This window comes from Ranitomeya variabilis, chromosome 6 (assembly GCF_051348905.1).
Source record: "Ranitomeya variabilis isolate aRanVar5 chromosome 6, aRanVar5.hap1, whole genome shotgun sequence".
Taxonomy (NCBI): Eukaryota; Metazoa; Chordata; class Amphibia; order Anura; family Dendrobatidae; genus Ranitomeya; species Ranitomeya variabilis.
This window is the reverse complement of record NC_135237.1, coordinates 91,302,026-91,328,789: the sequence shown is the minus strand read 5'-3', so window position 1 is coordinate 91,328,789 and position 26,764 is coordinate 91,302,026. Positions and strand designations below refer to the sequence as shown.

Genomic DNA, 26,764 nt, shown 5'->3' with positions numbered 1-26,764 from the left:
AGCATTAAGGCACACAGACAGGGAGCTATAACCCAAGGTAAAGCGGCTGGAGCTAGGCGGGAAACATCCTCTGGGGTCAGAAGTTTGGAAAATGCTCTGTCACAGCCAGAGTTCTTCATTCCTCATTAGCATATGAAAGAAAACACTTATTACTAAGGGTACTGTCACACAGTGCAATTTTGATCGCTACGACGGTACGATTCGTGACGTTCTAGCGATATCGTTACGATATCGCAGTGTCTGACACGCTACTGCGATCAGACATCACGCTGAGAATCGTACGTCGTAGCAGATCGTTTGGAACTTTCTTTCGTCGCTTGATCACCCGCTGACATCGCTGGATCGTTGTGTGTGACAGCGATCCAGCGATGTGTTCGCTTGTAACCAGGGTAAACATCGGGTAACTAAGCGCAGGGCCGCGCTTAGTAACCCGATGTTTACCCTGGTTACCAGCGTAAACGTTAAAAAAACAAACAGTACATACTCACATTCCGGTGTCTGTCCCCGGCGTCTCAGCTTCTCTGCACTGTGAGCGCCTGCCGGCCGGAAAGCGAGCACAGCGGTGACGTCTGACGTCACCGCTGTGCTTTCCGGCCGCTGTGCTTACACAGTGGAGAGAAGCTGAGACGCCGGAGGACAGACACCGGAATGTGAGTATGTACTGTTTGTTTTTTTAACGTTTACGCTGGTAACCAGGGTAAACATCGGGTTACTAAGCGCGGCCCTGCGCTTAGTTACCCGATGTTTACCCTGGTTACCCGGGGACTTCGGCATCGCTCCAGCGCCGTGATTACAAAGTGTGACCGCAGTCTACGACGCTGGAGCGATAATCATACGACGCTGCGACGTCACGGATCGTGCCGTCGTAGCGACGAAAATTGCACTGTGTGACAGTACCCTTAGAATGCAACAACAAATAGAAGACATAAAGGTGTCAATGGATTTACATTTCAAAGACCAACATGCCCATATATGTGATTTGGAGGGTTGACCTTTCTGACAGGTTCCCTCTAATTTTCTCATTTTTCTAATAGCTATGTGACTGTTCACTTACGTTGTTAGAAATAACCATCATCCTTTGGTGACAGAATGGCAAGAATTTTAGATTAACCCCTTTTTCCTGATTGCTTTTATGCTGACACTCAAAAATCCTTAGCACTTTGATTTAGCAATGTGCATTTATTTGTGTTATTCATAAAATCTGCTTTGTCGCTGTGAGACTTATCATGGGTCGGTGGTAACTATTCTGATCACGACTTCTCTTTTGTTTTGTTTTTTCTTGCTTCATCCTTTCCAGAAAATGACTGCAGTAGCTTCCCAGCATGGGTTAATGTCCTACTGATCTGGTCACATTAAAGACTATCACTTCCCATGGAAAACATATTTCCTGACCTTGAGGTATTGGGAGGAGTGGACTTGTCATCTCCGGAGCGGTCTGTTTAAAGCGGGCCATCTCCACACTGTGCAGCTGTCATAGTGCATGGTGTCATTGCTACCTCCGCCTGTGGTGAGGGCTGTGTGGGAACAGCGTGATGTCTGACAGGGTGTGATGGTAATGAAAGGTTTCCTTTCCGGGTGAATTTCCATTACCAGTGCAAGAAACATAACAAACCCATCCAAAAACATTCTCTACATCTGGAAATACCTAACAGTACATTTATGTAAAAATCCTGTGTAGACAAATTCAGAAAGCAGGAATATAAATTTTCATCTTAAAGTTGTATATTAGGAGGTGTTGATGATAGATAATCCTACTTGTGACTTCTGATCAGTTCTTATTGTTTTCTTTATTCTTCCAGAATTCTGCTTGTTATCTGAAAAACAAGGAGGCTTTGAGAAGGCATCAAGTGGGAAGTATCCATGTACTACGTCCGGTCTATATGACCATCGATCTCTATGTGACTTTGATGTTGTGGATGGCACCAGGGATGAGTCTGTTGATCGGAAACCCATTCCAAGCCATGCTGCCCTCTCGGTTCTGAAACCAGGTACTTTCTCGCTGTGAATACCGGCATTTCAAGAGTCACACAATTCACATTTTCATAAACACACCTAGTCTCCATATCAATGATCTTTTCTGTTTCCCACAGCTTTTTAAGAACAATACTGTTTCTACCTACAAAGGAAAGTAAGAGTGATGTGGCAGACAAAGCATATTGTTTGCTTTTATGCATAATTAATACATAAAAAAGTTAAAACTGGTATATTAGCTCAGAAAAAGAGAATTGTATTACTCACATCGGTGTCCATGTGTTTTGATTGTCTATGGTGACAACTGAGGCTGACGACTGCAGCAATTGTGGCCATTGACAAGGTTTGTTATCACCACAGCCATGTGTACGCGTGGACAGAGGTGTATCTAGGGTTTCTGGAACCCGGGGCAAGAATACATTTTGGTGCCCCCCCAGACATATGCGATTTGCACACTTAGTCATGTACCCACGAGCCGCTCTCCCTAATGCTCTCAATATTCAGTGAAAAACTGAGAGAAGCAGAAGAGAAGCTCGTTGTCACAGGACCATAAGTATGAAAGTCGCATATGAGTGAAGTGTCCATATGACGACTACTGGAACCTGCAGAGCTGAATCCTGACACTGCAAGCTTCTGAATTCTCACAACTAATTGTCGGTGGACAGTCATGTCAGCACAAGTATGCGATTTGTATACTTCTGACCACATTCCGACTAGACTCTCTCAGTTCATTTTCATTGACAGAGGCCACACATGTCTAGTCAGCACGTGATTGCATGTATGTAAATCGCCAGCACTACAGAATCCTGACAGCGTGCAGGGCGCACTATGAGAAGACAGAAGTCTGCAGTCATAAAGAATGACTGCAGACTCATTACAAACCTGGACATCCCCTTTAATGCTCCTAACATAAATAAAAACATGATAGTTAGTATCACAAATAACATTTACATCCAGGTACCTAATAGATGGCGTCGTCTCTGGAGTCGTTCTCCTTTTCTTCATCTTGTCCAGACCCCATGATGAGTTTTCTCATCCACAGCCGTCTCTGCAGACTTCCATCGTCTCCTCCATCATTTTCTCCCCCTCCAATATCATCAGTGTGCTTTCTACCACCACCATCCTTGTCCATTCTACCACCTCCATCATTTCTTCCCCCCCCCCTCATTATTGCCCTTTCCACCACCTCCATGATTTCCTCCTCCCCACCATCATTGCATTCTCCCCCACCACCATCATTGCCCATTCCAATTTCCAGCTCCATCATTGCCTCCCCCACCCCCATCATTGCCCATTCCACCACCTCCATCATTTCCTCCCCCCCACCCCCATCATTGCCCATTCCACCTCCATCATTGCCCATTCCACCACATCCATCATTTCCTCCTCTCCCTCCATCCCAATTATTGCCCTCTCCCCGTCAGCCCCATCATTGCCCTCGCCTCTCCTCCCCGTACACACACACACAAAACCATTTACGTCTCTGCACATTCACCCGCAGCGCTACGCATGCACGCACAAACACACACACACATATTGCGTACAGTATAATGGCCACACCTAGTTACTCCTACACACGCGGCTGAGCTCCGTACACCTTGCACACACGGGTCCACTCCGTACACCTTGCACACACCGCTCCGCTCCGTACACCTCGTACACACGTGGCTCTGCTCCGTACACCTCGTACACACGCAGCTCTGCTCCGTACACCTCGTACACACTCAGCTCTACTCGGTACACCTCGTACACACGCGGCTCTGCTCCATACACCTTGCACACACCCAGTTCCGCTCCGTACACCTCATACACACACGGCTCCGCTCCATACACCTCGTACACACGGCTCCGCTCCATACACCTTGCACACACCCAGTTCCGCTCCGTACACCTCGTGCACACACGGCTCCGCTCCATACACCTAGCACACACCCAGTTCTGCTCCGTACACCTCTTACACACACGGCTCCGCTCCATACACCTTGCACACACCTAGTTCCGCTCTGTACACCTCGTACACACACGGCTCTGCTCTGTACACCTCGTACACACACGGCTCCGCTCTGTACACCTCGTACACACGGCTCAGCTCCATACACCTTGCACACACCCAGTTCCGCTCTGTACACCCCGTACACACACGGCTCCACTCCATACACACCCAGCTCCGCGCCATACACCTTGCACACACGGCTTCCTCTCCGCACACCTCGTACACACCCAGCTCCGCTCCATACACCTTGCACACACGGCTTCCGCTCTGTACACCTCGTACACACACGGCTCTGCTACATCCACACAAACCACTCCTGACCCCCACAAAAGCTTACCCTCGTCCAGCAGCATGACAACCAGCAGAGTCCTGCACTACACGGAGGCCCTTGATTATGTGACTCCTGACTCCTCCCCTCCTGTGACCTCATCACAGGTCCTGTGCGCACAGAGCAGCGGCAGCCATAGTTGTGGTGTGCGGCTCTCTGCGGTGGAGGGGCTCTGCTGCGGGACAAGTGCAGTCCCACCCGTGATCGCACACGCACTGAGAGAGTGCACGCGCACCAGGGCCTGTACAGAAGATTTAAAGGTCCGTCGGCCTATTTTGTAGCTCAGAGTGCTTACGGGTCCGCCCAGTCTCTGCTGGACTGGGCGTGCCCCTAGGCACTCCGGGCCCCGTTGCAGCTGCGACCGCGGTAGTTACGCCGCTGACACTTGGGATTCGACGCGCAGCACTTTCTCTGAGCCGGCTGTCAATTTGACAGCCGGCTCAGAGAACGGGACTATCTCAGTGTGGGGGCGGCAGAATGCCGCCGATGAGGAGCCTCCTTGGACCGCCGCATCATCAGGCGGCCCGCTGGCGCCCCCCTGTCGGCTGCGCCCGGCACATGCCCCGGCTACCCCCCCCCCCCCCCGGATACGCCACTGCGCATGGATGAGAAGATTCAACCAGGGTGGGAGCAGGGTTGGACCACTGACACCTGCTGGCATACAGGGCCGGCAGCTGCCTAGGGCCCCGCTGCTCCAAGGGCGTGTCGCTAATAGCAGTACACTTATGCAGCTGTTATGGGGCCCGTGAGTCAGCGGGGCCCGCCCAGTGCCAGCGGAGCAGCAGCGGGTGACAGGAGGCAGGAGCTGGCTGCTGTGGCTAAAGCCTGTCCCTGCTGCTGAAGAGAAATTAATATTCACCCTTCCCCACGCCCCCATGGGCGCCGAGAGAAGTGAATATTCATGTCATTTTAATAGCGGGCAGTATTAGCTGCAGGCTGCGGCTAACACTGCCCGCTATCAGGGCCAGCAGACCAGAGCCCCCGCTCCCCCAGGGGCTCCCAGCCCACGCGGCCACTATGGGTCCCGTAAGTCAGAAGGGCCCAGCTAGTCATGCAGTCCAGACTGTTCAAACTCCCATTGTGGTATGATTGCTGCCCCAAAGAGGGTCTGTCATCATAGAATTACTGCTTAAATATTACACATGGTTTGTTAGGACCAGCTTCCATGGCGTATGCATACTCTATTGGGATTGTTTTTGCTTGTAACAGGTTCTGCAAAGACTCAGTGAGGATGCTTAAATTTATGCACTTGGGTATATTCAACAAGGCCTGTTGTGGAAACCAAGACCCCAATTCATAATGTACATTTTTTAACCACTCTCCTTGTCTTGTGGTATTGCCATTTTGGGCACAAATAAGTTTAAAAGCACATGTGATTAGTGAATTTAGCTCAAAGAGTAAAACATTGTATTCTTTTTTCTGCCTCGGTCTGTTTTTGCAACTTTTGGGGGCAAAATGGCAAAAAATTGCACCAAAATATTAGCACACCCAAAAATACACCAGAGGGGATTGGAGTGGAGTTACACCAAATTTAGTGACTTTACCAGAGATTTGTCTGTAGGGGCATGTACGTCTTCATCTGCATATACAAACTCAGCAACAAACAGAGGAGAAAAGAGCACGCCCTCCTGTCCTCACTGATCTGTGCAGTTACTGTGTAAAGATACAGTAGAAACCTGAGTGTGTATCATTACAAACACTTTGATATCTCGTCTCACAGTGCTGTCGGCTCTCACTTTTCCCCCACACTGACTGCTGTGGATGTGGAAGGCTTTGTAATGAGACATAAATCAGCTCTGCTGAATTTCTGTTCTTTTTTTCCCCATGTGTGTTGCTGCCTGCTTATGATTGGTCAAATTCATGCAGCAGAAGAAGTACACGCCCCCACAGATAAATCTCTGGTAACGCCCAGTTAAATTATCACATAAAGAAAAACTATGTTTTATTCAGCTCTGCAGCCACTATTCCATAATCTGGCTAGTTTAACATACTCAAACTGGTGAAATGCTATACAAATCCTATGTTATGTATATCTCAAATGTGTTTTCGCATGCCATATTTATCTGCCTCTTTTTTTTTTTTTTATTCTCTACTTCAGTGTTCCCCAACTCCGCTCCTCAAGAGCCACCAACAGGTCATGTTTTCAGGATTTCCTTAGTATTACACAGGTGATAATTGTATCACCTGGACTGGCAAGCATTCAATCACCTGTGCATTACTAAGGAAATCCTGAAAACAGAACCTGTTGGTGGCTCTTGAGGACCGGAGTTGGGGAACACTGCTCTACTTCAACTGTAATTATTAGAGTTGTAATGTGTATGCAATACTACAAAATCATGAATGCAAATTCCACATTTCTTTCGATGCTTACAGGTTCCCTTTAAAAATGTTTAATGTTATAGTTTTTTGCTCCTTGCCTAGGTTGTCAGCCATCTCTGCAGTCTATCAGAAGTGGCCAGTCCCATAGGCAAAGTGTGCGGTGTTTACAAGCTCTTTGCTGCAGAGCTTGTAAGCGCTGCTCAGAACCAGGCTGAATGTGGACAGCTTCAGTTTCTCTGCTGCTTCTGCTAGCAGCCTGGGAGAGCGCACAGTGTAGCAGGTCAGCCATGCCACTGGTCTGAACTGTCAGTCATCAGAAGTGCACTGCCCCATGACTAGTGGAAAGCTGGAAAGTGCTCTTCTGAAGATTGAACATGGGACGAACCCTTTAAGTATATTATATTCTAGAGACATTGCTGCTCACACAACTCAGAACTGTTCACTTCCATTACTAAGTCCTGGCACCTAACTGGTCATTGGCTGCCACTTATAGCTAGAAAAGTATTAGAGGATTTGCCGCAGTGATACGGGGCAGGAATAGCGGTTTCTGCAATTTCCATGATTGAGACTTCTATGAATTAGGTCAAAGGAAAGACAAGCCTTAATATAACAGATCTCACATAAATTAATGGTATCTATCACGTATTACACGTATTAAATGTTAACCTTTGCAAAACTAGATACCAGCGAGTCCAGGTTTAGAGCCGGTATGTCAGGTCTTGACCCCGAGTCATTTTACACCATGGCACACTATGTTCATCACACTGGAAGCATTGCTTGCATACTGTCTTGTGTCCTATGTCCCTGAATGCCTGACTCCATCAACAACCCAACTTGGTTTCTCACAGTCCAATATTACTTTGTAGTTGTGGCATTTTACAAGGTGGTGTACCATTATAGGATGATAACAGAGAAGTTTAGGGGAGCATAATGTAAAATGTGTACCTTACATTGCCATAAACTAATATTACCAGGCCTAGGTCAGGGCCAGCACTATGAAAACATCATATGGATAAACCTATTGCTGTGTTTGTTTTTCAGAGAGATTAATTGGTGGGGGGTTGTCTGGTGAGTGAAAGTATATTAGAAGTGGCTGCGGGACCTCTCTCCGCTGAGATCTCGAATGTGGGTTTGGTGAACAGATAGGTGGTAGTAGTAGAATTCAAGAAGGTGGAAGTTATTGGCTCAATACACACAACTGATCATCAAGCACAAGATGGACTTCATTGGGGGTGCAGGCTATTATCAGCACTGGCCCTATTGAGGACTCACAATCTACATTCCCTATCTGTATGTCTTTGGAGTGTGGGAAGAAACCGAAGAACCCGGAGGAAAGCCACGCAAAGACGGGGAGAAAATTCTTTGCAGATGTTATCCTTGCCTTATTTTAAAAAGATTCATTTGTCAGACACCCCCCTTTAAAATTGAACATTTAGGGTATATTAATACACAATAGATATACAGTGGTTTTGTAGGTAAAAAATCCGTAGTGTTACAGCTGGAGCAAAGTGGGTGACATTTCACGTGTGCCAAGTTTCCAAAATGATTGCCAAGTAGAGCCTTCATCCTTTACCCAGTAGTCCACATTGCCTTCACCTCCCCTTAGCAGGCAGAGCATTGCTTCCCCCTCTAACCCAAACCTACATCAGCCTACCCCCCTACATAAAATTGTCTCCTACCACATCTGTGATGCTCCCTGGCAGGAAAGTACAATTAAGCAATTAAGCATTATTACTGGCAGATGCATGTAGCTTGTTCTACAGAATTGATTGGAACAGATGGGCAGCATGGTGGCTCAGTGGTTAGCACTGTTGTTTTGCAGCGCTCTGGTCCGAGGTTCAAATCCCACCAGAGACAACGTCAGCATGAGGTTTGTATGTTCTTCTCATGTTTGCTTGGGTTTCCTCCAACACTCCAAAGACATACAGATAGAAAATCTAGATTGGGGGCCTCAATGGAGACAGTGATGCTGATGTCTGTAAAGTGCTTTTAAGTATGATGGCGCCATATACAGTCATGACCAAAAGTGTTGGCACCCTTGAAATTGTTCCAGAAAATGTAGTTTTTCACAAAGAAAATTATTGCAAATACACTTGATTTGTTATACACATATTTATTTCCTTTGTGTGTATTGGAACAACACAAAAACACAGAAAATAGGAAAATTGGACATAATTTCACATAACTGTAATAAATCACTTCCTAGAACCATCAACAAGCTTCTCATACCTCTCAACTGGAATTGAGACCACTTTTCTTTTGAATACTGCTCCAGGTCTCTCATATTTGAAGGGTTCCTTCTCCCAACAGCACCCAGTGCCAGAGGCAGCAAAGCAACCCCAAAGCATCTTTGAACCTCCACCATATTTGACTGTAGGTATTGTGTTCTCTTCTTTGTAGGCCTCATTCCATTTTCGGTAAACAGTAGAATTCTGTATTTTACCAAAAAGCTCTATCTTGGTTTTATCTGTCCACAGGACACTTTCCCAGAGGATTTTGGCTAACTCACATATGTTTTAGCAAACGTTTTTTATATCTGTGTCAGCAGTGGTGTCCTTCTGGGTCTCCCGCCATAGCGTTTCATTTAATTAAAATGTTGACAGATAGTTCACACTGACAGTGATGTACCCTGAGCCTGCACGACAGCTTGAATTTCTTTGGAACTTGATTGGGGCTACTTATCCACCATCGGACTATCCTTCTTTGCAACCTTTAATCAATTTTTCTCTGCCATCCACTTCCAGGGAGATTAGCTACAGTGTCATGGGTTGTAAACTTCTTGATATTGCGCACCATGGACAAAGGAACGTCAAGATCTCTTGTAATATTGAGACTGTTGATATTTTTCAACAATTTTGGTTCTTAAGTCCTCAGAGAGTTCTTTTCTCTTTCTGTTCTCCATGCTTAGTGTGGCACACACAGACACACAATACAAAGAATTGAGTCAATATCTCCTATTTTTATCTGGTGTCAGGTGTAATTTACATATTGCCCACACCTGTTATTTGCCACAAGTGAGTTTGAACGACCATCACATACTTGAAACAAAGTTGTTTATCCACAATTTTGGAAATGTGCCAACAATATTGTCCTGCCCATTTTGGGGTTTTTCTGTGAAAATTATGTCCAATTTTTTTTGTGTTGTTCCAATACATACAAAGAAAATAAGCAAGTGTATAACAAAACATGTGTAATTGCAACAATTTTCTGAGGGAAATACTTTCTTCAATTTCAAGGGTGTTAACACTTTTGGCCAGGACTGTAAGGCCGGATGCCCATGATCCGGAACTAGCAGCGCTTTAGATGCAGAGCATGTTCGCTGCGTCCAAAGCACTGCCATCTATTGAACTCAGGTGAGTCTGCATGTGTTCACTGAACCACATTGCTTCACCATGTTCAATTGTATTGGTGAAATTTCTCTTACGAAGGCTAGCGCCTCCACAATAGAAATTGATATGCTGCAGTCTGGAAAGACGCGCCACATGTCAGCTTCAGCAGGTGATCCGCAGGGACACATACACGCATGGTTGACTCACATCCACTGTGCTGTCACATCTGGCCACTGCGGATTTGATGATGCACAAGTACGTAGCGTCAAACCCGCAGCAATTCCGGATCGTGGGCACGTACCCTAAGTGAGTAAAATAAATAAATAAAATAGGATTTTGGGAGGAGCTGACCTCACTGTCATTAAGTGATAGCCACTCAGACATAGCAGAAAGTTGTCACTGACCACTAGGCTCCATGCATTCAACACTGACTAAAAGAACCCAGTTTCTGAATACTCGGAGGTGAGACTTGCCCACCAGGGCTAAGTCTGTAGTCACTATGGCAGTCTGGTGTGTAGTGGTGGTGGCTTTACCCTGCACCCTAAGAACAATCCTTTCTATGCGCTGCTGACTTTAATTTTGTAATGAAGACTTCTTAGAAATCTGATCTATATAATTGGTAGGACATTGTCAGGAGGCTGCAATGTGTCCCTGAGATAGCACCACTTACTGCTACAGTGTGTTCTGCATTAATGCACAGAATCGAGCCATGTGGGGAAAGCAACACTAGCAAAATGTGCAACTGGAACAAATTACACTGTCATACCGCAGGAACATATTCATGAAACGGTTCTCATCTTCGAAGAGCCTGTTGTGTGAGATATACTATGCTTGTGTCATAGAAGCGCTTCATGGTAGCATAAAAGGCACTTTGATTTGTTTTTTTTCTCCCTTTTTTCTCTTTAAAGACATATTGGAGCTTACAAAGCGCTTTGCTTTATTACAAGAGCTTCCTGATACCCAGCGTGAAGAGCTGTACAATCTGCTGTGTGAAATATTAGATGATGGGCAAATAGTCGCTCAAATCCAGGCTGTGGTAAGGTCAGCGGACTGTGTGCATGATACATGAAGGCTGAGTAATAAACCAGGGACTTAAGGCCCCCATACACATTAGCGGTCGCTCCTGACTACCTATACAATAGAGCACCCAGCACGGATGAGCTCTTGTGGTTCTCCATGAGAGACGCTCAGACTCCCCTGGAAGTGGCTCATCTCCAGGAAGAAGAAAAAGATCGGCCGGTGAAATTCAGAAGGCCAAATCCTTCACTCCCCTGATATCATCTGTCTGGGAAAAGTCGGGAGGTCCGCATTCACATTAGACTATCAGCCGGTCCCACCAATATCAGCAGGTTCAGGCGGCATTTGTCTAATGTGTAGTGGGCTTTTTAATCCACATTTCATTTGTTGTGTGCATTGGGAAATCTCCCTACATTCATTACTTACACGTCCAAAGTCTACAATGGACCCACCGTATGCCCTAAAAATTCATAGGTCACTATGAGTTTGGATGCCTGTGATTTTTTAATATATAGGAAGGAATTGTCAATTCTGGTTTCCTTTATAAAAGGAGATGGTAGAAAATAAAGTAAAGTATACCACTTTTTTCTACACTCCCTGACAGAAGTTATGTCGCTTATACATGTTATGTAAATAAAACCATTCTATGTCCATTAACTGATCAATATTTCTGCATTGATGCCAATTTATTTTCTTAACCTAAACCACATTTCAGAGGGTTTCAGCTTTCAAAAGAATAATTTATACAACCAATGGATGAATTTAACGTCGGGTTATAAGCTTTTATTTACATAACGTGGATAAGAGACATAACTTGTGTCAGGGTGTGTATAATGAGATACAATGGCTGTTGCATGCGAGTGAACTCAGTGGCCTATGTTGGACGCTTTTCTCTGAGATATACATAAGGGAATACCCAGTGTATCACTCCTCGGGAAATTAAAAATGTGATATGGAAAAGAACTTTATTCAACCATTTCAAACATATGGGTTAAATCACGATTTTTGTCATGGTTTTGCAAATCTGCAGTATAACACAAGAATACACTCCGAGTGTTATCAGATCAGAGCTCTTGTCTTGTTTAGCTGAATGTGTAACTCCTTACATTGCCGTACATTAGCCTGCATGTACATGACGACATTCAAAGCAATGTCCATGGATGTTTCAGATAATAACTTTCAGTTAAAATTATAGTCAGAATTTGTCATCAGAAAATGATCTTTTGTTTAAATTGGGCTTTTATGTTACATTTTATTTTCTTAATTTATTTTTTTTATTTTCTACATTACTATATTTAAAAAAGAAATCCCCCTATTTTCACACTTTCCACGAGGCCTAACCCTATATTCATACTTCCTGCTCTGAACAGCAGCCTTGTGGACATAGGCAGCAATAGTCTGTTTCTTGCATTTTACAGACCTCTAGGTATGAACTATGAAAGGAGGAGTGGAGGTGAGCTCTGACGTCACCTATTGTGAATCCTGTGTTCTCTACTGTATGTAGTATTGCTAGCTGTTATAGTTAACCTGACTCATGAGAATGAGACTGCTGAAAAGATATCTGTACAAAACAGGAATTATAAATCTACTGTACCGCGAAGTGATAATTGTGAAATTTGCAAGTTTTTGTTGTTTTGAAAAGAAAAAAAAAAGAAACAAATTGTTGTCAACATAGATTTAACATATAAGCCTGATTAGGTTATTTACTGATGACACATTCCCTTTAAAGGGCATCTGTCAGTAGGATCAACCCTCCTAAGCTGTTTATATGGGCATGTAGGTCATAGAATTTTGAATAAAATGATACCTTAATATCTGAAGTCTTATGTCAGAGAAATGCACGTTTTTCTACACAGATCTCCCTTAGAATCTGCCTCCAGAGCTTATTTTAAATTAGAGGAAGTGTTACCAGTATAAGACATGTATATCAGGAGAGCAGACTGTTAGTCATTCCATGTCTCACACTGGTAACGCCTCCTTTCATTTAAAATAAGCTCTGGAGGCAGATTCTCAGGGAGATCTATGTCCGGCCCATAGATCTTAACAGCTCATTTGCATATTAATAAAAAGTGGATTTCTCTGGAATAAGACATCGTATTCCAGATATCAAGGTATCATTTTATTCAATTTTTATTACCTAATTGGCTGTATAGATGGCTGATCCTACTGACAGATTCCCTTTGAAGGACTAGTCTGTTGCCACTCAGCTCCTCATCGGGAGGTGAGCAGCGCTGATGACGCTGTGCCTACAGATACCTACCAGTCAAGCGCAGAAGAGAGCGGGGCTGGACTATCCCTTTAAGGCTACACAGGAAACATTACAAAGAAGAACAATCTGGATAATAATAGACCATCATCCTAAACCAGTAGCCGTGACTCCAGCATTAATAGAGCTTAATTTGTTATGTTCGTTAATAGCATCCAGTAAATTCAAAATTCGAGTACTGATGGCAAATATTATGTTGTACATTATATTGCAGTTGTAAATCAGATTGCGAGGCCAAAATTCACCGCGAAGCCAAAAGCAGGATATTGCTTTATAGAGGCTGCAGCATACATCTTGCTGAGGGGCATAATTAACTTGCTTGTTTTTCCATTTGCATCATTGCCTTTGTACTGTTTAAATACAGCTCATTTTTCTCCAGTCTGCTCTACTAAGCAGGGAGCGATGTGTGCACACAGATCAGACGGGCGGCCGCTCTCCGCTGATTAATGATTGGTACATGATGCTCTTGTCTCTGCTAGGTAGAAGAGATCTGTTTAGGAGCTACGCCGGGGTTCACGTTTCTCAAGGAACTAACGTTGTCTCAGAAAGAACATGTAGAAAACATACTGTCCCTTGTAGGATACGATCTGCAAAATGAGAAGCTAACCAAACAATCAAACATGGAGTTGATCGCTGCCTTCCACATCCTTACCAGTGCCCTGGACGGTAATGCATTTCATTTATTTTTATTTTCAATGTTTTAGGATTGTGACCAAAAAGTGTATTTAATAAATATTTCCCTTTCATTTGGCAGTAGAACATTTACAATTCAGATATAAACGGATTTTTCCATACTATATTTCCTTCCACACATGACAGAAATGTAATGGTTGTCTATAAATATCTTCTGGCAGTCTGATGTAAGTCTGCTTCACGTAGGTGCGACAAGATCAGAATATATACTAACCTTGGGGAAAAAATACAGCGATACAATCTGTTACACTATAACAGTTATTATGACTCTGTCCATATTAGGGCAAAAAGGCATCATAAAGGAAATTTACCCTCCTTGGGACAGCCTGTGTGAGCCGAATGAAGAGCAGCTCCGTTCAAGTGTTTCTTCTGGCGGACTCGAGCTGTGATTGTATTACATATACAGCCACTAATTTGGGGTCGGCTGTAGGGAAAATGCCTTCATGGACCCAGATGTCACCTTCAAAATCACCTGTTGTAGGACCAGGGGTGATCAGCTGCATTTTGAAAAGGAGTGTGTTTGATGAGAAAACTTCTTTGAAAGAAATCTATGGATATACAGTACAGACCAAAAGTTTGGACACACCTCATTTAAAGATTTTTCTGTATTTTCATGACTATGAAAATTGTACATTCACACTGAAGGCATCAAAACTATGAATTAACATATGTGGAATTATATACTTAACACAAAAGTGTGAAACAACTGAAATTATGTCTTATATTCTAGGTTCTTCAAAGTAGCCACCTTTTGCTTTGATGACTGCTTTGCACACTCTTGGCATTCTCTTGATGAGCTTCAAGAGGTAGTCACTGGGAATGGTTTTCACTTCACAGGTGTACCCTGTCAGGTTTAATAAGTGGGATTTCTTGCCTTATAAATGGTGTTGGGACCATCAGTTGTGTTGAGCAGAAGTCTGGTGGATACACAGCTGATAATCCTACTGAATAGACTGTTAGAGTTTGTATTATGGCAAGAAAACAGCAGCTAAGTAAAGAAAAACGAGTGGCCGTAATTACTTTAAGAAATGAAGGTCAGTCATTTTGAAAAATTGGGAAAACTTTGAAAGTGTCCCCAAGTGCAGTGGCATAAACCATTAAGTGCTACAAAGAAACTGGCTCACATGAGGACTGCCCCAGGAAAGGAAGACCAAGGTCACCTCTGCTTCTGAGGATAAGTTTATCTGAGTCACCAGCCTCAGAAATCGCAGGTTAACAGCAGCTCAGATTAGAGACCAGGTCAATGCCACACAGAGTTCTAGCAGCAGACACATCTCTACAACAACTGTTAAGAGGAGACTTTGTGCAGCAGGCCTCATGGTAAAATAGCTGCTAGGAAACCACTGCTAAGGACAGGCAACAAGCAGATGAGACTTGTTAGGGCTAAAGAACACAAGGAATGGACATTAGACCAGTGGAAATCTGTGCTTTGGTCTGATGAGTCCAAATTTGAGATCTTTGGTTCCAACCACCGTGTCTTTGTGCGACGCAGAAAAGGTGAATGGATGGACTCTACATGCCTGGTTCCCACCGTGAAGCATGGAGGAGAAGGTGTGATGGTGAGGGGGTTCATTGCTGGTGACACTGTTGGGGATTTATTCAAAATTGAAGGCATACTGAACCAGCATGGCTACCACAGCATCTTGCAGCGGAATGCTATTCCATCCCGTTTGCGTTTAGTTGGACCATCATTTATTTTTCAACAGGTCAATGACCCCAAACACACCTCCAGTCTGTTTAAGGGCTATTTGACCAAGATGGAGAGTGATGGGGTGCTACACCAGATGACCTTGCCTCCACAGTCACCAGACCTGAACCCAATTGAGATGGTTTGGGGTGACCTGGACCGCAGAGTGAAGGCAAAAGGGCCAACAAGTGCTAAGCATCTCTGGGAACTCCTTCAAGATTGTTGGAAGACCATTCCCGGTGACTACCTCTTGAAGCTCATCAAGAGAATGCCAAGAGTGTGCCAAGCAGTCATCAAAGCAAAAGGTGGCTACTTTGAAGAACCTGGAATATAAGACATAACAAAAAAGTGTGAAACAACTGAAATTAAGTATATAATTCCACATGTATTAATTCATAGTTTTGATGCCTTCAGTGTGAATGCACAATTTTCATAGTCATGAAAATACAGAAAAATCTTTAAATGAGAAGGTGTGTCCAAATTTTTGGTCTGTACTGTATATCCTCATGTGTGATAATCTATAGGGCCACTCACATGTCTGTGATTGATCCTCTCAGTCTGCGGATGATCGCAAAGACATGTCCAATTTTCATCCAAGTGTCAGATCAAAATCGGCAGCATAAGTCAATGGGTCCATGAAAAAATAAAGCCACACTCTGATGACGTCTGAGTGGATTTCGATTTCCATGGACTGACAGAATGGAGAAGACGGGGGAATGTTCATTATTTTTTAGCTTTCCACACACAAGAAAAACTGATGACACTCGGACTACGCTCTGATCAAAGTCAGATCGGAATTATTAGTTTGTTTTTATCGTACATGAAAAAATCAGAGGTGTGAATAAGTCCTAATAACTTAGTGTAGGGAGTCAAGCAGCTTCTTGCACCGGTCAGCTGTTATTCTAGTCCAGGATGCTTTGACTACATCTCTCAATGTTTTACCATTTAATGGCTTTGAATCAGAAACTGCATTTTTTATATCATCCCACAAGTGATGTATCAGATCAAGGCCCGGGGATTGGGCAGGCCACTCCATAACCTCAATTTTGTTGGACTAGAACCAAGATTTTGCTCGTTTACTGGTGTGTTTAGGGTCGTTGTCTTGTTGAAACCCACATTTCAAGGGCACAGTGTAAGGCAGCATGACCTCTTCAAGTATTTTAATATATGCAAACTGGTCTTTGATCCCTGGTATGCGGTAAATAGGTCCGGCACCATAGTAAGAGAAACATGTCCATATCATGATGTTTCCACCACCATGCTTCACTGTCTTTAGAGTGTACTGTGGCTTGAATGCAGAGTTTGGGGGTCGTCTGACGAACCCTTCCTTGGGCCCAAAAAGAACAATTTTACTTTCATCAGTCCACAAAATGTTTCTCCATTTTTCTTTATGCCAGTTGATGTCTTCTTTGGCAAATTGTATCCACTTCAGTACATGTCTTTTTTTTTAACAGTCGTACTTTGTGGGGACATCTTGCTAAGAGCTATTCTTCCATCCATTAGAATGCCAGTCTTCCATTTTCTTTCACGTCTCTCTGAGCATTGGAGATAATTTTAGCTGAACAGCCAGTCATTGTCTGCACTTCTTTTTAAGTTTCACCCTCTCCAATTAACTTTTTTAATCAAAGTACACTGTTCTTCTGGACAATGTCTGGAACGACCCATATTTCTCAGGCTGTCATGGAGAAATGCATGTACAACATGTCCTGGCTTCACCGTTAAATAAGGGCCACCTGATTCACACCTGTTTTTTTCACAGAAGGATTGACCTCACTAACAGAACTCCACACTGTTATTATTTTCATCACATCACCTTTCAATTGATTATTCTAATACACAGATTTAAAAAAAATACATGCAAATCATAAATGCTGAGTTTGTTGGTTTTCTTAGAATTTACTGCACCAACTGGTAAATTGTGTGACATGTGATAATATAATTTATACCAAAAACAGTGATTAATCTGGTTAGCCATATTGGACTGCTATTATTTTGAACACTACTGTACGTAAAACCTAAGGCTTGATGAAATTTTGATCCGTATGTAGTTCATCTGCCAGCAGTAAGGCAACCTCATTTGGATGGGACTCCACATTACACACTCACCTTTCTTTTTACAATGTCAGACTAGATTACAGCTGCCTTTTTAAGTCTATGAAGAGGTAAATGGAGAGCAGGAGGGAATGGAGAGTGAGTTAAAAAGATTCAGAGAGAATGTGCTGCTGCTTTTTAATTGGTGTTTTATCTCACTGCAGTGCTGGATTCACGGTTATACAGCTCAGTACTGTTGTATGAAATCCTCCCTTGCTGTCTAATGTCTGCTGCCTTTATTATGGACTAAAGGAGACAGGAAAACAGAAATCTCTCATGCTTGTGTGTTCAGTGTGTGTGGGATATCAAAGCAGCTAATCTACATTCACTAGCTCAGAGACGACTGTCAATAAGAAACAGGTACACTCTAGCAATGATTTTTAGTCCATATCTAAGCCATAAGTAGTTTTTTGTGCTGAACATTGTTTAGTACCCGCAGGAAATTCACGGTGTAGAGAAGCAGCTCTGTGTTACTGAATTCTCTGCAGTAAATGACTGAGAGTCCTAGAAACACAGGAGACATGTAACAAGTAAAATGCTCCATAAAGAAATTGTAAATTGTCTTTTCAGTGTTTTAATGTTTCCTGGTAAACAGTGTACAAAGCTGAAGCAGCTTTTTCAGTTGATACAGTTTGCTTAATATCCTTGCATTACTAAAGATTTTATAAATTATAGCAAAACCAGGACAGATGACTTGCCATGTCAGGCGAATAATGATATTACCCACAGACTCAGTGAGAGCACCTTTGTTGGGTCAAGGTACTAGGGTGACTAAGCATTAAGGTATGACCTCACCGACCTCTCCCCACTCTACTCCTCACTGAGTGTATAGGGAGTGACCTGATAATCTAGCTGAGCAGGGAAGTGCGAAGTCGGTGGGGACCTACTACTCATTTTATCCCTGGCCCCCGCTTTAAAGTACCATATATACTCGACTATAAGCCGAGATTTTCAGCCCATTTTTTTAGGCTGAAAGTAGCCCTTTCGGCTTATACTCGAGTCATTGTCCCAGGGGTTCGGCGGGGGAGGGGGAGCGGCGGCTGTCACATACTCACCTGCTCCCTGTATCTCCGATGGTCTCCAGCAGCTCTTCCTGTCTTGAGCGGTCACATTGGTACCGCTCATTACAGTAATGAATATGGACGCGACTCCACTCCCATAGGGGTGGAGCCGCATATTCATTACTTTAATGAGCGGTACCAGTGACCGCTCAACGCTGGAAGAAGCTGTCAGCGCCCGGAGAAGACCATCAGAGAAGCTGCCATGGACCGCACCGGGAGCAGGTGAGTATAATGGGGAGGGTGAGCAGCATTGCGCGATATTCACCTGTCCCCGTTCCACCACCGGGCGCCGCTCCGTCTTCCGCGTCCTCTGGCTGTGAAGCTCAGGTCAGAGGGAGTGATGATGTGTTTAATGTGCACGCCGTTCTCTGCCTGAACAGTCAGTGACGAGGACGTGGAAGACAGAGCGGCGCCCGGTGGTGGAACGGGGACAGGTAAATATTGCAAGTGGCGGGGGCCTGAGCAATGAGAGGTGAGTTTGTTTTTTTTTGTTTTTTTTTATCGCAGCAACAACATGGGGCAAATGTCTCTATGGTGCATCTTATGGGGCCATAATCAACATTTGTGCAGCACTGTATGGGGCAAATGTCTCTATGGAGCATCTTATGGGGCCATAATCAACCTTTATGCAGCATTATGTGGGGCAAATGTCTCTACGGAGCATCTTATGGGGCCATTATTAACCTTTGTGCAGCATATTTTCTATGGAGCATGTTATGGGGCCATTATTAACCTTTGTGCAGCATTATATGGGGCATATTTTTCGTATGGAGAATCTTATGGGGCCATCATGAACTGCATGGAGCATTATATGGGGCTCCTGATTCAATATGGATATTCAAAAACACTTAACCTACTGATGTCTCAATTAATTTTACTTTTATTGGTACCTACTTTTATTTTTGAAATTTACCGTTAGATGCTGCATTTTCCACCCTAGGCTTATACTCGAGTCATTAAGTTTTCCCAGTTTTTTGGGGTAAAATTAGGTGCCTCGGCTTATACTCGGGTCGGCTTATACTCGAGTATATACGGTATTTTTTTATATTTTTTTTAATACCAAATCCAGTCTATGATTCAGAGTTTTCTGATAGGTTTCCCTGAAAGAGGTTCTACAGGAATAGAAAGACATTGTTGCTTTTTTGAAGAAAGCAGCAATCACTGACCAGGGGTTGTATTTGGTATTGCAATACAGTGAGGGGAAAAAGTATTTGATGCCTTGCTCATTTTGTAAGTTTGCCCACTGACAAAGACATGAACAGTCTATAATTTTAACCCCTTCCCGACCTTTGACGCCACGTAGGCGTCATGAAAGTCGGTGCCAATCCGACCCATGACGCCTATGTGGCGTCATGGAATGATCGCGTCCCTGCAGATCGGGTGAAAGGGTTAACTCCTATTTCACCCGATCTGCAGGGAGAGGGGAAGTTGTACTTCAGCCCAGGGGGGGTGGCTTTGCCCCCACGTGGCTACGATCGCTCTGATTGGCTGTTGAAAGTGCAACAGCCAATCAGAGCAATTTGCAATATTTCACCTATGAAAATGGTGAAATATTGCAATCCAGCCATGGCCGATGCTGCAATAGCATCTGCCATGGCTGGAAATCATGTTCTGCCCCACCGCCCCCGATCTCCTCCCCAGTCCTCCGTTCTGTCCGGTACCCCCCTCCGTCCCCCTGTCCGCTCCCCCGTGCTCCTGTCCGCTCCCCCCGTCCTCCGATCCCCCCCCCCTGTGCTCCGATCCACCCCCCCACCACCCCCTCATACTTACCGAGCCTCCGGAAGTCGGTCCGTCTTCTCCCTGGGCACCGCCATCTTCCAAAATGGCGGGCGCATGCGCAGTGCGCCCGCCGAATCTGCCGGCCGGCAGATGAGTTACAAGTACATTTTGATCGCTGTGGTAGGTTCTATCACAGCGATCAAAATAAAAAAAATAATAAATAAACCCCCCCCTTTATCACCCCTATAGGTAGGGACAATAATAAAATAAAGAAAATATTTTTTTTTTCTTTTTCCACTAGGGTTAGGGTTAGAACTAGGGTTAGAACTAGGGGTAGGGTTAGGGTTAGGGGTAGGGTTAGGGTTATGGCATGTGCACACAGTGCGGATTTGGCCGCGGATCCGCAGCGGATTGGCCGCGGATCCGCAGCGGATTGGCCGCGGATCCGCAGCGGATTGGCCGCTGCGAATTCGTAGCAGTTTTCCATCAGGTTTACAGTACCATGTACACCTATGGAAAACCAAATCCGCTGTGCCCATGGTGCGGAAAATTCCGTGCAGAAATGCTGCGTTGTATTTTCCGCAGCATGTCAATTCTTTGTGAGGATTCCGCAGCGTTTTACACCTGTTCCTCAATAGGAATCCGCAGGTGAAATCCGCACAAAAAAACACTGGAAATCCGCTGTAAATCCGCAGGTAAAACGCAGTGCCTTTTACCTGCAGATTTTTCAAAAATCGTGCGGGAAAAATCTCACACGAATCCGCAACGTGGGCACATAGCCTTAGGGTTAGGGTTGGAATTAGGGCTAGGGTTGGAAATAGGGTTAAGATTAGGCTTGTGGTTAGGGTTACGGATAGGGTTAGGGGTGTGTTGGGGTTACAGTTGTGGTTAGGGTTGGGATTAGGGTTAGGGTTGGGATTAGGGTTAGGATTAGGGTTAGGGTTGGAATTAGGGTTACGGGTGTGTTGGGGTTAGGGTTGTGGTTAGGGGTGTGTTGGGGTTAGGGTTGTGATTAGGGTTATGGCTACAGTTGGGATTAGGATTAGGGGTGTGTTGGGGTTAGTGTTGAAGTTAGAATTGAGGGGTTTCCACTGTTTAGGCACATCAGGGGTCTCCAAACGCAACATGGCGCCACCATTGATTCCAGCCAATCTTGCGTTCAAAAAGTCAAATGGTGCTCCCTCCCTTCCAAGCCCCAACGTGCGCCCAAACAGTGGTGTACCCCCCACAAAAATTACTTGCTAAAACATAATTTTTGAGGAAAGAACAATTATTTTTTATTTTCACGGTTTCCCTGAAAGAGGTTCTACAGGAATAGAAAGACATTGTTGCTTTTTTGAAGAAAGCAGCAATCACTGACCAGGGGTTGTATTTGGTATTGCAATACAGTGAGGGGAAAAAGTATTTGATGCCTTGCTCATTTTGTAAGTTTGCCCACTGACAAAGACATGAACAGTCTATAATTTTAACCCCTTCCCGACCTTTGACGCCACGTAGGCGTCATGAAAGTCGGTGCCAATCCGACCCATGACGCCTATGTGGCGTCATGGAATGATCGCGTCCCTGCAGATCGGGTGAAAGGGTTAACTCCTATTTCACCCGATCTGCAGGGAGAGGGGAAGTTGTACTTCAGCCCAGGGGGGGTGGCTTTGCCCCCACGTGGCTACGATCGCTCTGATTGGCTGTTGAAAGTGCAACAGCCAATCAGAGCAATTTGCAATATTTCACCTATGAAAATGGTGAAATATTGCAATCCAGCCATGGCCGATGCTGCAATAGCATCTGCCATGGCTGGAAATCATGTTCTGCCCCACCGCCCCCGATCTCCTCCCTAGTCCTCCGTTCTGTCCGGTACCCCCCTCCGTCCCCCTGTCCGCTCCCCCGTGCTCCTGTCCGCTCCCCCCGTCCTCCGATCCCCCCCCCCTGTGCTCCGATCCACCCCCCCACCACCCCCTCATACTTACCGAGCCTCCGGAAGTCGGTCCGTCTTCTCCCTGGGCACCGCCATCTTCCAAAATGGCGGGCGCATGCGCAGTGCGCCCGCCGAATCTGCCGGCCGGCAGATGAGTTACAAGTACATTTTGATCGCTGTGGTAGGTTCTATCACAGCGATCAAAATAAAAAAAATAATAAATAAACCCCCCCCTTTATCACCCCTATAGGTAGGGACAATAATAAAATAAAGAAAATATTTTTTTTTTCTTTTTCCACTAGGGTTAGGGTTAGAACTAGGGTTAGAACTAGGGGTAGGGTTAGGGTTAGGGGTAGGGTTAGGGGTAGGGTTAGGGTTATGGCATGTGCACACAGTGCGGATTTGGCCGCGGATCCGCAGCGGATTGGCCGCGGATCCGCAGCGGATTGGCCGCGGATCCGCAGCGGATTGGCCGCTGCGAATTCGTAGCAGTTTTCCATCAGGTTTACAGTACCATGTACACCTATGGAAAACCAAATCCGCTGTGCCCATGGTGCGGAAAATTCCGTGCAGAAATGCTGCGTTGTATTTTCCGCAGCATGTCAATTCTTTGTGAGGATTCCGCAGCGTTTTACACCTGTTCCTCAATAGGAATCCGCAGGTGAAATCCGCACAAAAAAACACTGGAAATCCGCTGTAAATCCGCAGGTAAAACGCAGTGCCTTTTACCTGCAGATTTTTCAAAAATCGTGCGGGAAAAATCTCACACGAATCCGCAACGTGGGCACATAGCCTTAGGGTTAGGGTTGGAATTAGGGCTAGGGTTGGAAATAGGGTTAAGATTAGGCTTGTGGTTAGGGTTACGGATAGGGTTAGGGGTGTGTTGGGGTTACAGTTGTGGTTAGGGTTGGGATTAGGGTTAGGGTTGGGATTAGGGTTAGGATTAGGGTTAGGGTTGGAATTAGGGTTACGGGTGTGTTGGGGTTAGGGTTGTGGTTAGGGGTGTGTTGGGGTTAGGGTTGTGATTAGGGTTATGGCTACAGTTGGGATTAGGATTAGGGGTGTGTTGGGGTTAGTGTTGAAGTTAGAATTGAGGGGTTTCCACTGTTTAGGCACATCAGGGGTCTCCAAACGCAACATGGCGCCACCATTGATTCCAGCCAATCTTGCGTTCAAAAAGTCAAATGGTGCTCCCTCCCTTCCAAGCCCCAACGTGCGCCCAAACAGTGGTGTACCCCCCACAAAAATTACTTGCTAAAACATAATTTTTGAGGAAAGAACAATTATTTTTTATTTTCACGGTTTCCCTGAAAGAGGTTCTACAGGAATAGAAAGACATTGTTGCTTTTTTGAAGAAAGCAGCAATCACTGATCAGGGGTTGTATTTGGTATTGCAATACAGTGAGGGGAAAAAGTATTTGATGCCTTGCTCATTTTCTAAGTTTGCCCACTGACAAAGACATGAACAGTCTATAATTTTAACCCCTTCCCGACCTTTGCCGCCACGTAGGCGTCATGAAAGTCGGTGCCAATCCGACCCATGACGCCTATGTGGCGTCATGGAATGATCGCGTCCCTGCAGATCGGGTGAAAGGGTTAATTCCTATTTCACCCGATCTGCAGGGAGAGGGGAAGTTGTACTTCAGCCCAGGGGGGGTGGCTTTGCCCCCACGTGGCTACGATCGCTCTGATTGGCTGTTGAAAGTGCAACAGCCAATCAGAGCAATTTGCAATATTTCACCTATGAAAATGGTGAAATATTGCAATCCAGCCATGGCCGATGCTGCAATAGCATCTGCCATGGCTGGAAATCATGTTCTGCCCCACCGCCCCCGATCTCCTCCCCAGTCCTCCGTTCTGTCCGGTACCCCCCTCCGTCCCCCTGTCCGCTCCCCCGTGCTCCTGTCCGCTCCCCCCGTCCTCCGATCCCCCCCCCCTGTGCTCCGATCCACCCCCCCACCACCCCCTCATACTTACCGAGCCTCCGGAAGTCGGTCCGTCTTCTCCCTGGGCACCGCCATCTTCCAAAATGGCGGGCGCATGCGCAGTGCGCCCGCCGAATCTGCCGGCCGGCAGATGAGTTACAAGTACATTTTGATCGCTGTGGTAGGTTCTATCACAGCGATCAAAATAAAAAAAATAATAAATAAACCCCCCCCTTTATCACCCCTATAGGTAGGGACAATAATAAAATAAAGAAAATATTTTTTTTTTTCTTTTTCCACTAGGGTTAGGGTTAGAACTAGGGTTAGAACTAGGGGTAGGGTTAGGGTTAGGGGTAGGGTTAGGGGTAGGGTTAGGGTTATGGCATGTGCACACAGTGCGGATTTGGCCGCGGATCCGCAGCGGATTGGCCGCGGATCCGCAGCGGATTGGCCGCTGCGAATTCGTAGCAGTTTTCCATCAGGTTTACAGTACCATGTACACCTATGGAAAACCAAATCCGCTGTGCCCATGGTGCGGAAAATTCCGTGCAGAAATGCTGCGTTGTATTTTCCGCAGCATGTCAATTCTTTGTGAGGATTCCGCAGCGTTTTACACCTGTTCCTCAATAGGAATCCGCAGGTGAAATCCGCACAAAAAAACACTGGAAATCCGCTGTAAATCCGCAGGTAAAACGCAGTGCCTTTTACCTGCAGATTTTTCAAAAATCGTGCGGGAAAAATCTCACACGAATCCGCAACGTGGGCACATAGCCTTAGGGTTAGGGTTGGAATTAGGGCTAGGGTTGGAAATAGGGTTAAGATTAGGCTTGTGGTTAGGGTTACGGATAGGGTTAGGGGTGTGTTGGGGTTACAGTTGTGGTTAGGGTTGGGGTTAGGGTTAGGGTTGGGATTAGGGTTAGGATTAGGGTTAGGGTTGGAATTAGGGTTACGGGTGTGTTGGGGTTAGGGTTGTGGTTAGGGGTGTGTTGGGGTTAGGGTTGTGATTAGGGTTATGGCTACAGTTGGGATTAGGATTAGGGGTGTGTTGGGGTTAGTGTTGAAGTTAGAATTGAGGGGTTTCCACTGTTTAGGCACATCAGGGGTCTCCAAACGCAACATGGCGCCACCATTGATTCCAGCCAATCTTGCGTTCAAAAAGTCAAATGGTGCTCCCTCCCTTCCAAGCCCCAACGTGCGCCCAAACAGTGGTGTACCCCCCACAAAAATTACTTGCTAAAACATAATTTTTGAGGAAAGAACAATTATTTTTTATTTTCACGGTTTCCCTGAAAGAGGTTCTACAGGAATAGAAAGACATTGTTGCTTTTTTGAAGAAAGCAGCAATCACTGACCAGGGGTTGTATTTGGTATTGCAATACAGTGAGGGGAAAAAGTATTTGATGCCTTGCTCATTTTCTAAGTTTGCCCACTGACAAAGACATGAACAGTCTATAATTTTAACCCCTTCCCGACCTTTGCCGCCACGTAGGCGTCATGAAAGTCGGTGCCAATCCGACCCATGACGCCTATGTGGCGTCATGGAATGATCGCGTCCCTGCAGATCGGGTGAAAGGGTTAATTCCTATTTCACCCGATCTGCAGGGAGAGGGGAAGTTGTACTTCAGCCCAGGGGGGGTGGCTTTGCCCCCACGTGGCTACGATCGCTCTGATTGGCTGTTGAAAGTGCAACAGCCAATCAGAGCAATTTGCAATATTTCACCTATGAAAATGGTGAAATATTGCAATCCAGCCATGGCCGATGCTGCAATAGCATCTGCCATGGCTGGAAATCATGTTCTGCCCCACCGCCCCCGATCTCCTCCCCAGTCCTCCGTTCTGTCCGGTACCCCCCTCCGTCCCCCTGTCCGCTCCCCCGTGCTCCTGTCCGCTCCCCCCGTCCTCCGATCCCCCCCCCCCTGTGCTCCGATCCACCCCCCCACCACCCCCTCATACTTACCGAGCCTCCGGAAGTCGGTCCGTCTTCTCCCTGGGCACCGCCATCTTCCAAAATGGCGGGCGCATGCGCAGTGCGCCCGCCGAATCTGCCGGCCGGCAGATGAGTTACAAGTACATTTTGATCGCTGTGGTAGGTTCTATCACAGCGATCAAAATAAAAAAAATAATAAATAAACCCCCCCCTTTATCACCCCTATAGGTAGGGACAATAATAAAATAAAGAAAATATTATTTTTTTCTTTTTCCACTAGGGTTAGGGTTAGAACTAGGGTTAGAACTAGGGGTAGGGTTAGGGTTAGGGGTAGGGTTAGGGGTAGGGTTAGGGTTATGGCATGTGCACACAGTGCGGATTTGGCCGCGGATCCGCAGCGGATTGGCCGCGGATCCGCAGCGGATTGGCCGCGGATCCGCAGCGGATTGGCCGCTGCGAATTCGTAGCAGTTTTCCATCAGGTTTACAGTACCATGTACACCTATGGAAAACCAAATCCGCTGTGC

General features: G+C 45.6%; 1 protein-coding gene across 4 annotated transcripts in view; it reads left to right on the top strand.

Moving 5' to 3' along the window:
• Window positions 1-26,764, top strand: part of GSDME (gasdermin E) — a 165,242-nt gene that overhangs the window by 92,240 nt on the left and 46,238 nt on the right. For 3 of the 4 annotated variants that reach the window (XM_077268785.1, XM_077268788.1, XM_077268786.1), the window contains exons 6-8: window positions 1,800-1,988; window positions 10,849-10,976; window positions 13,703-13,889. In XM_077268785.1, coding sequence (XP_077124900.1) covers window positions 1,800-1,988; window positions 10,849-10,976; window positions 13,703-13,889 — 504 coding nt within the window. Of the gene's footprint in view, window positions 1-1,799; window positions 1,989-10,848; window positions 10,977-13,702; window positions 13,890-17,858; window positions 18,055-26,764 lie in introns of all 4 variants that reach the window. The other variant, XR_013216826.1, reaches the window with a different exon arrangement.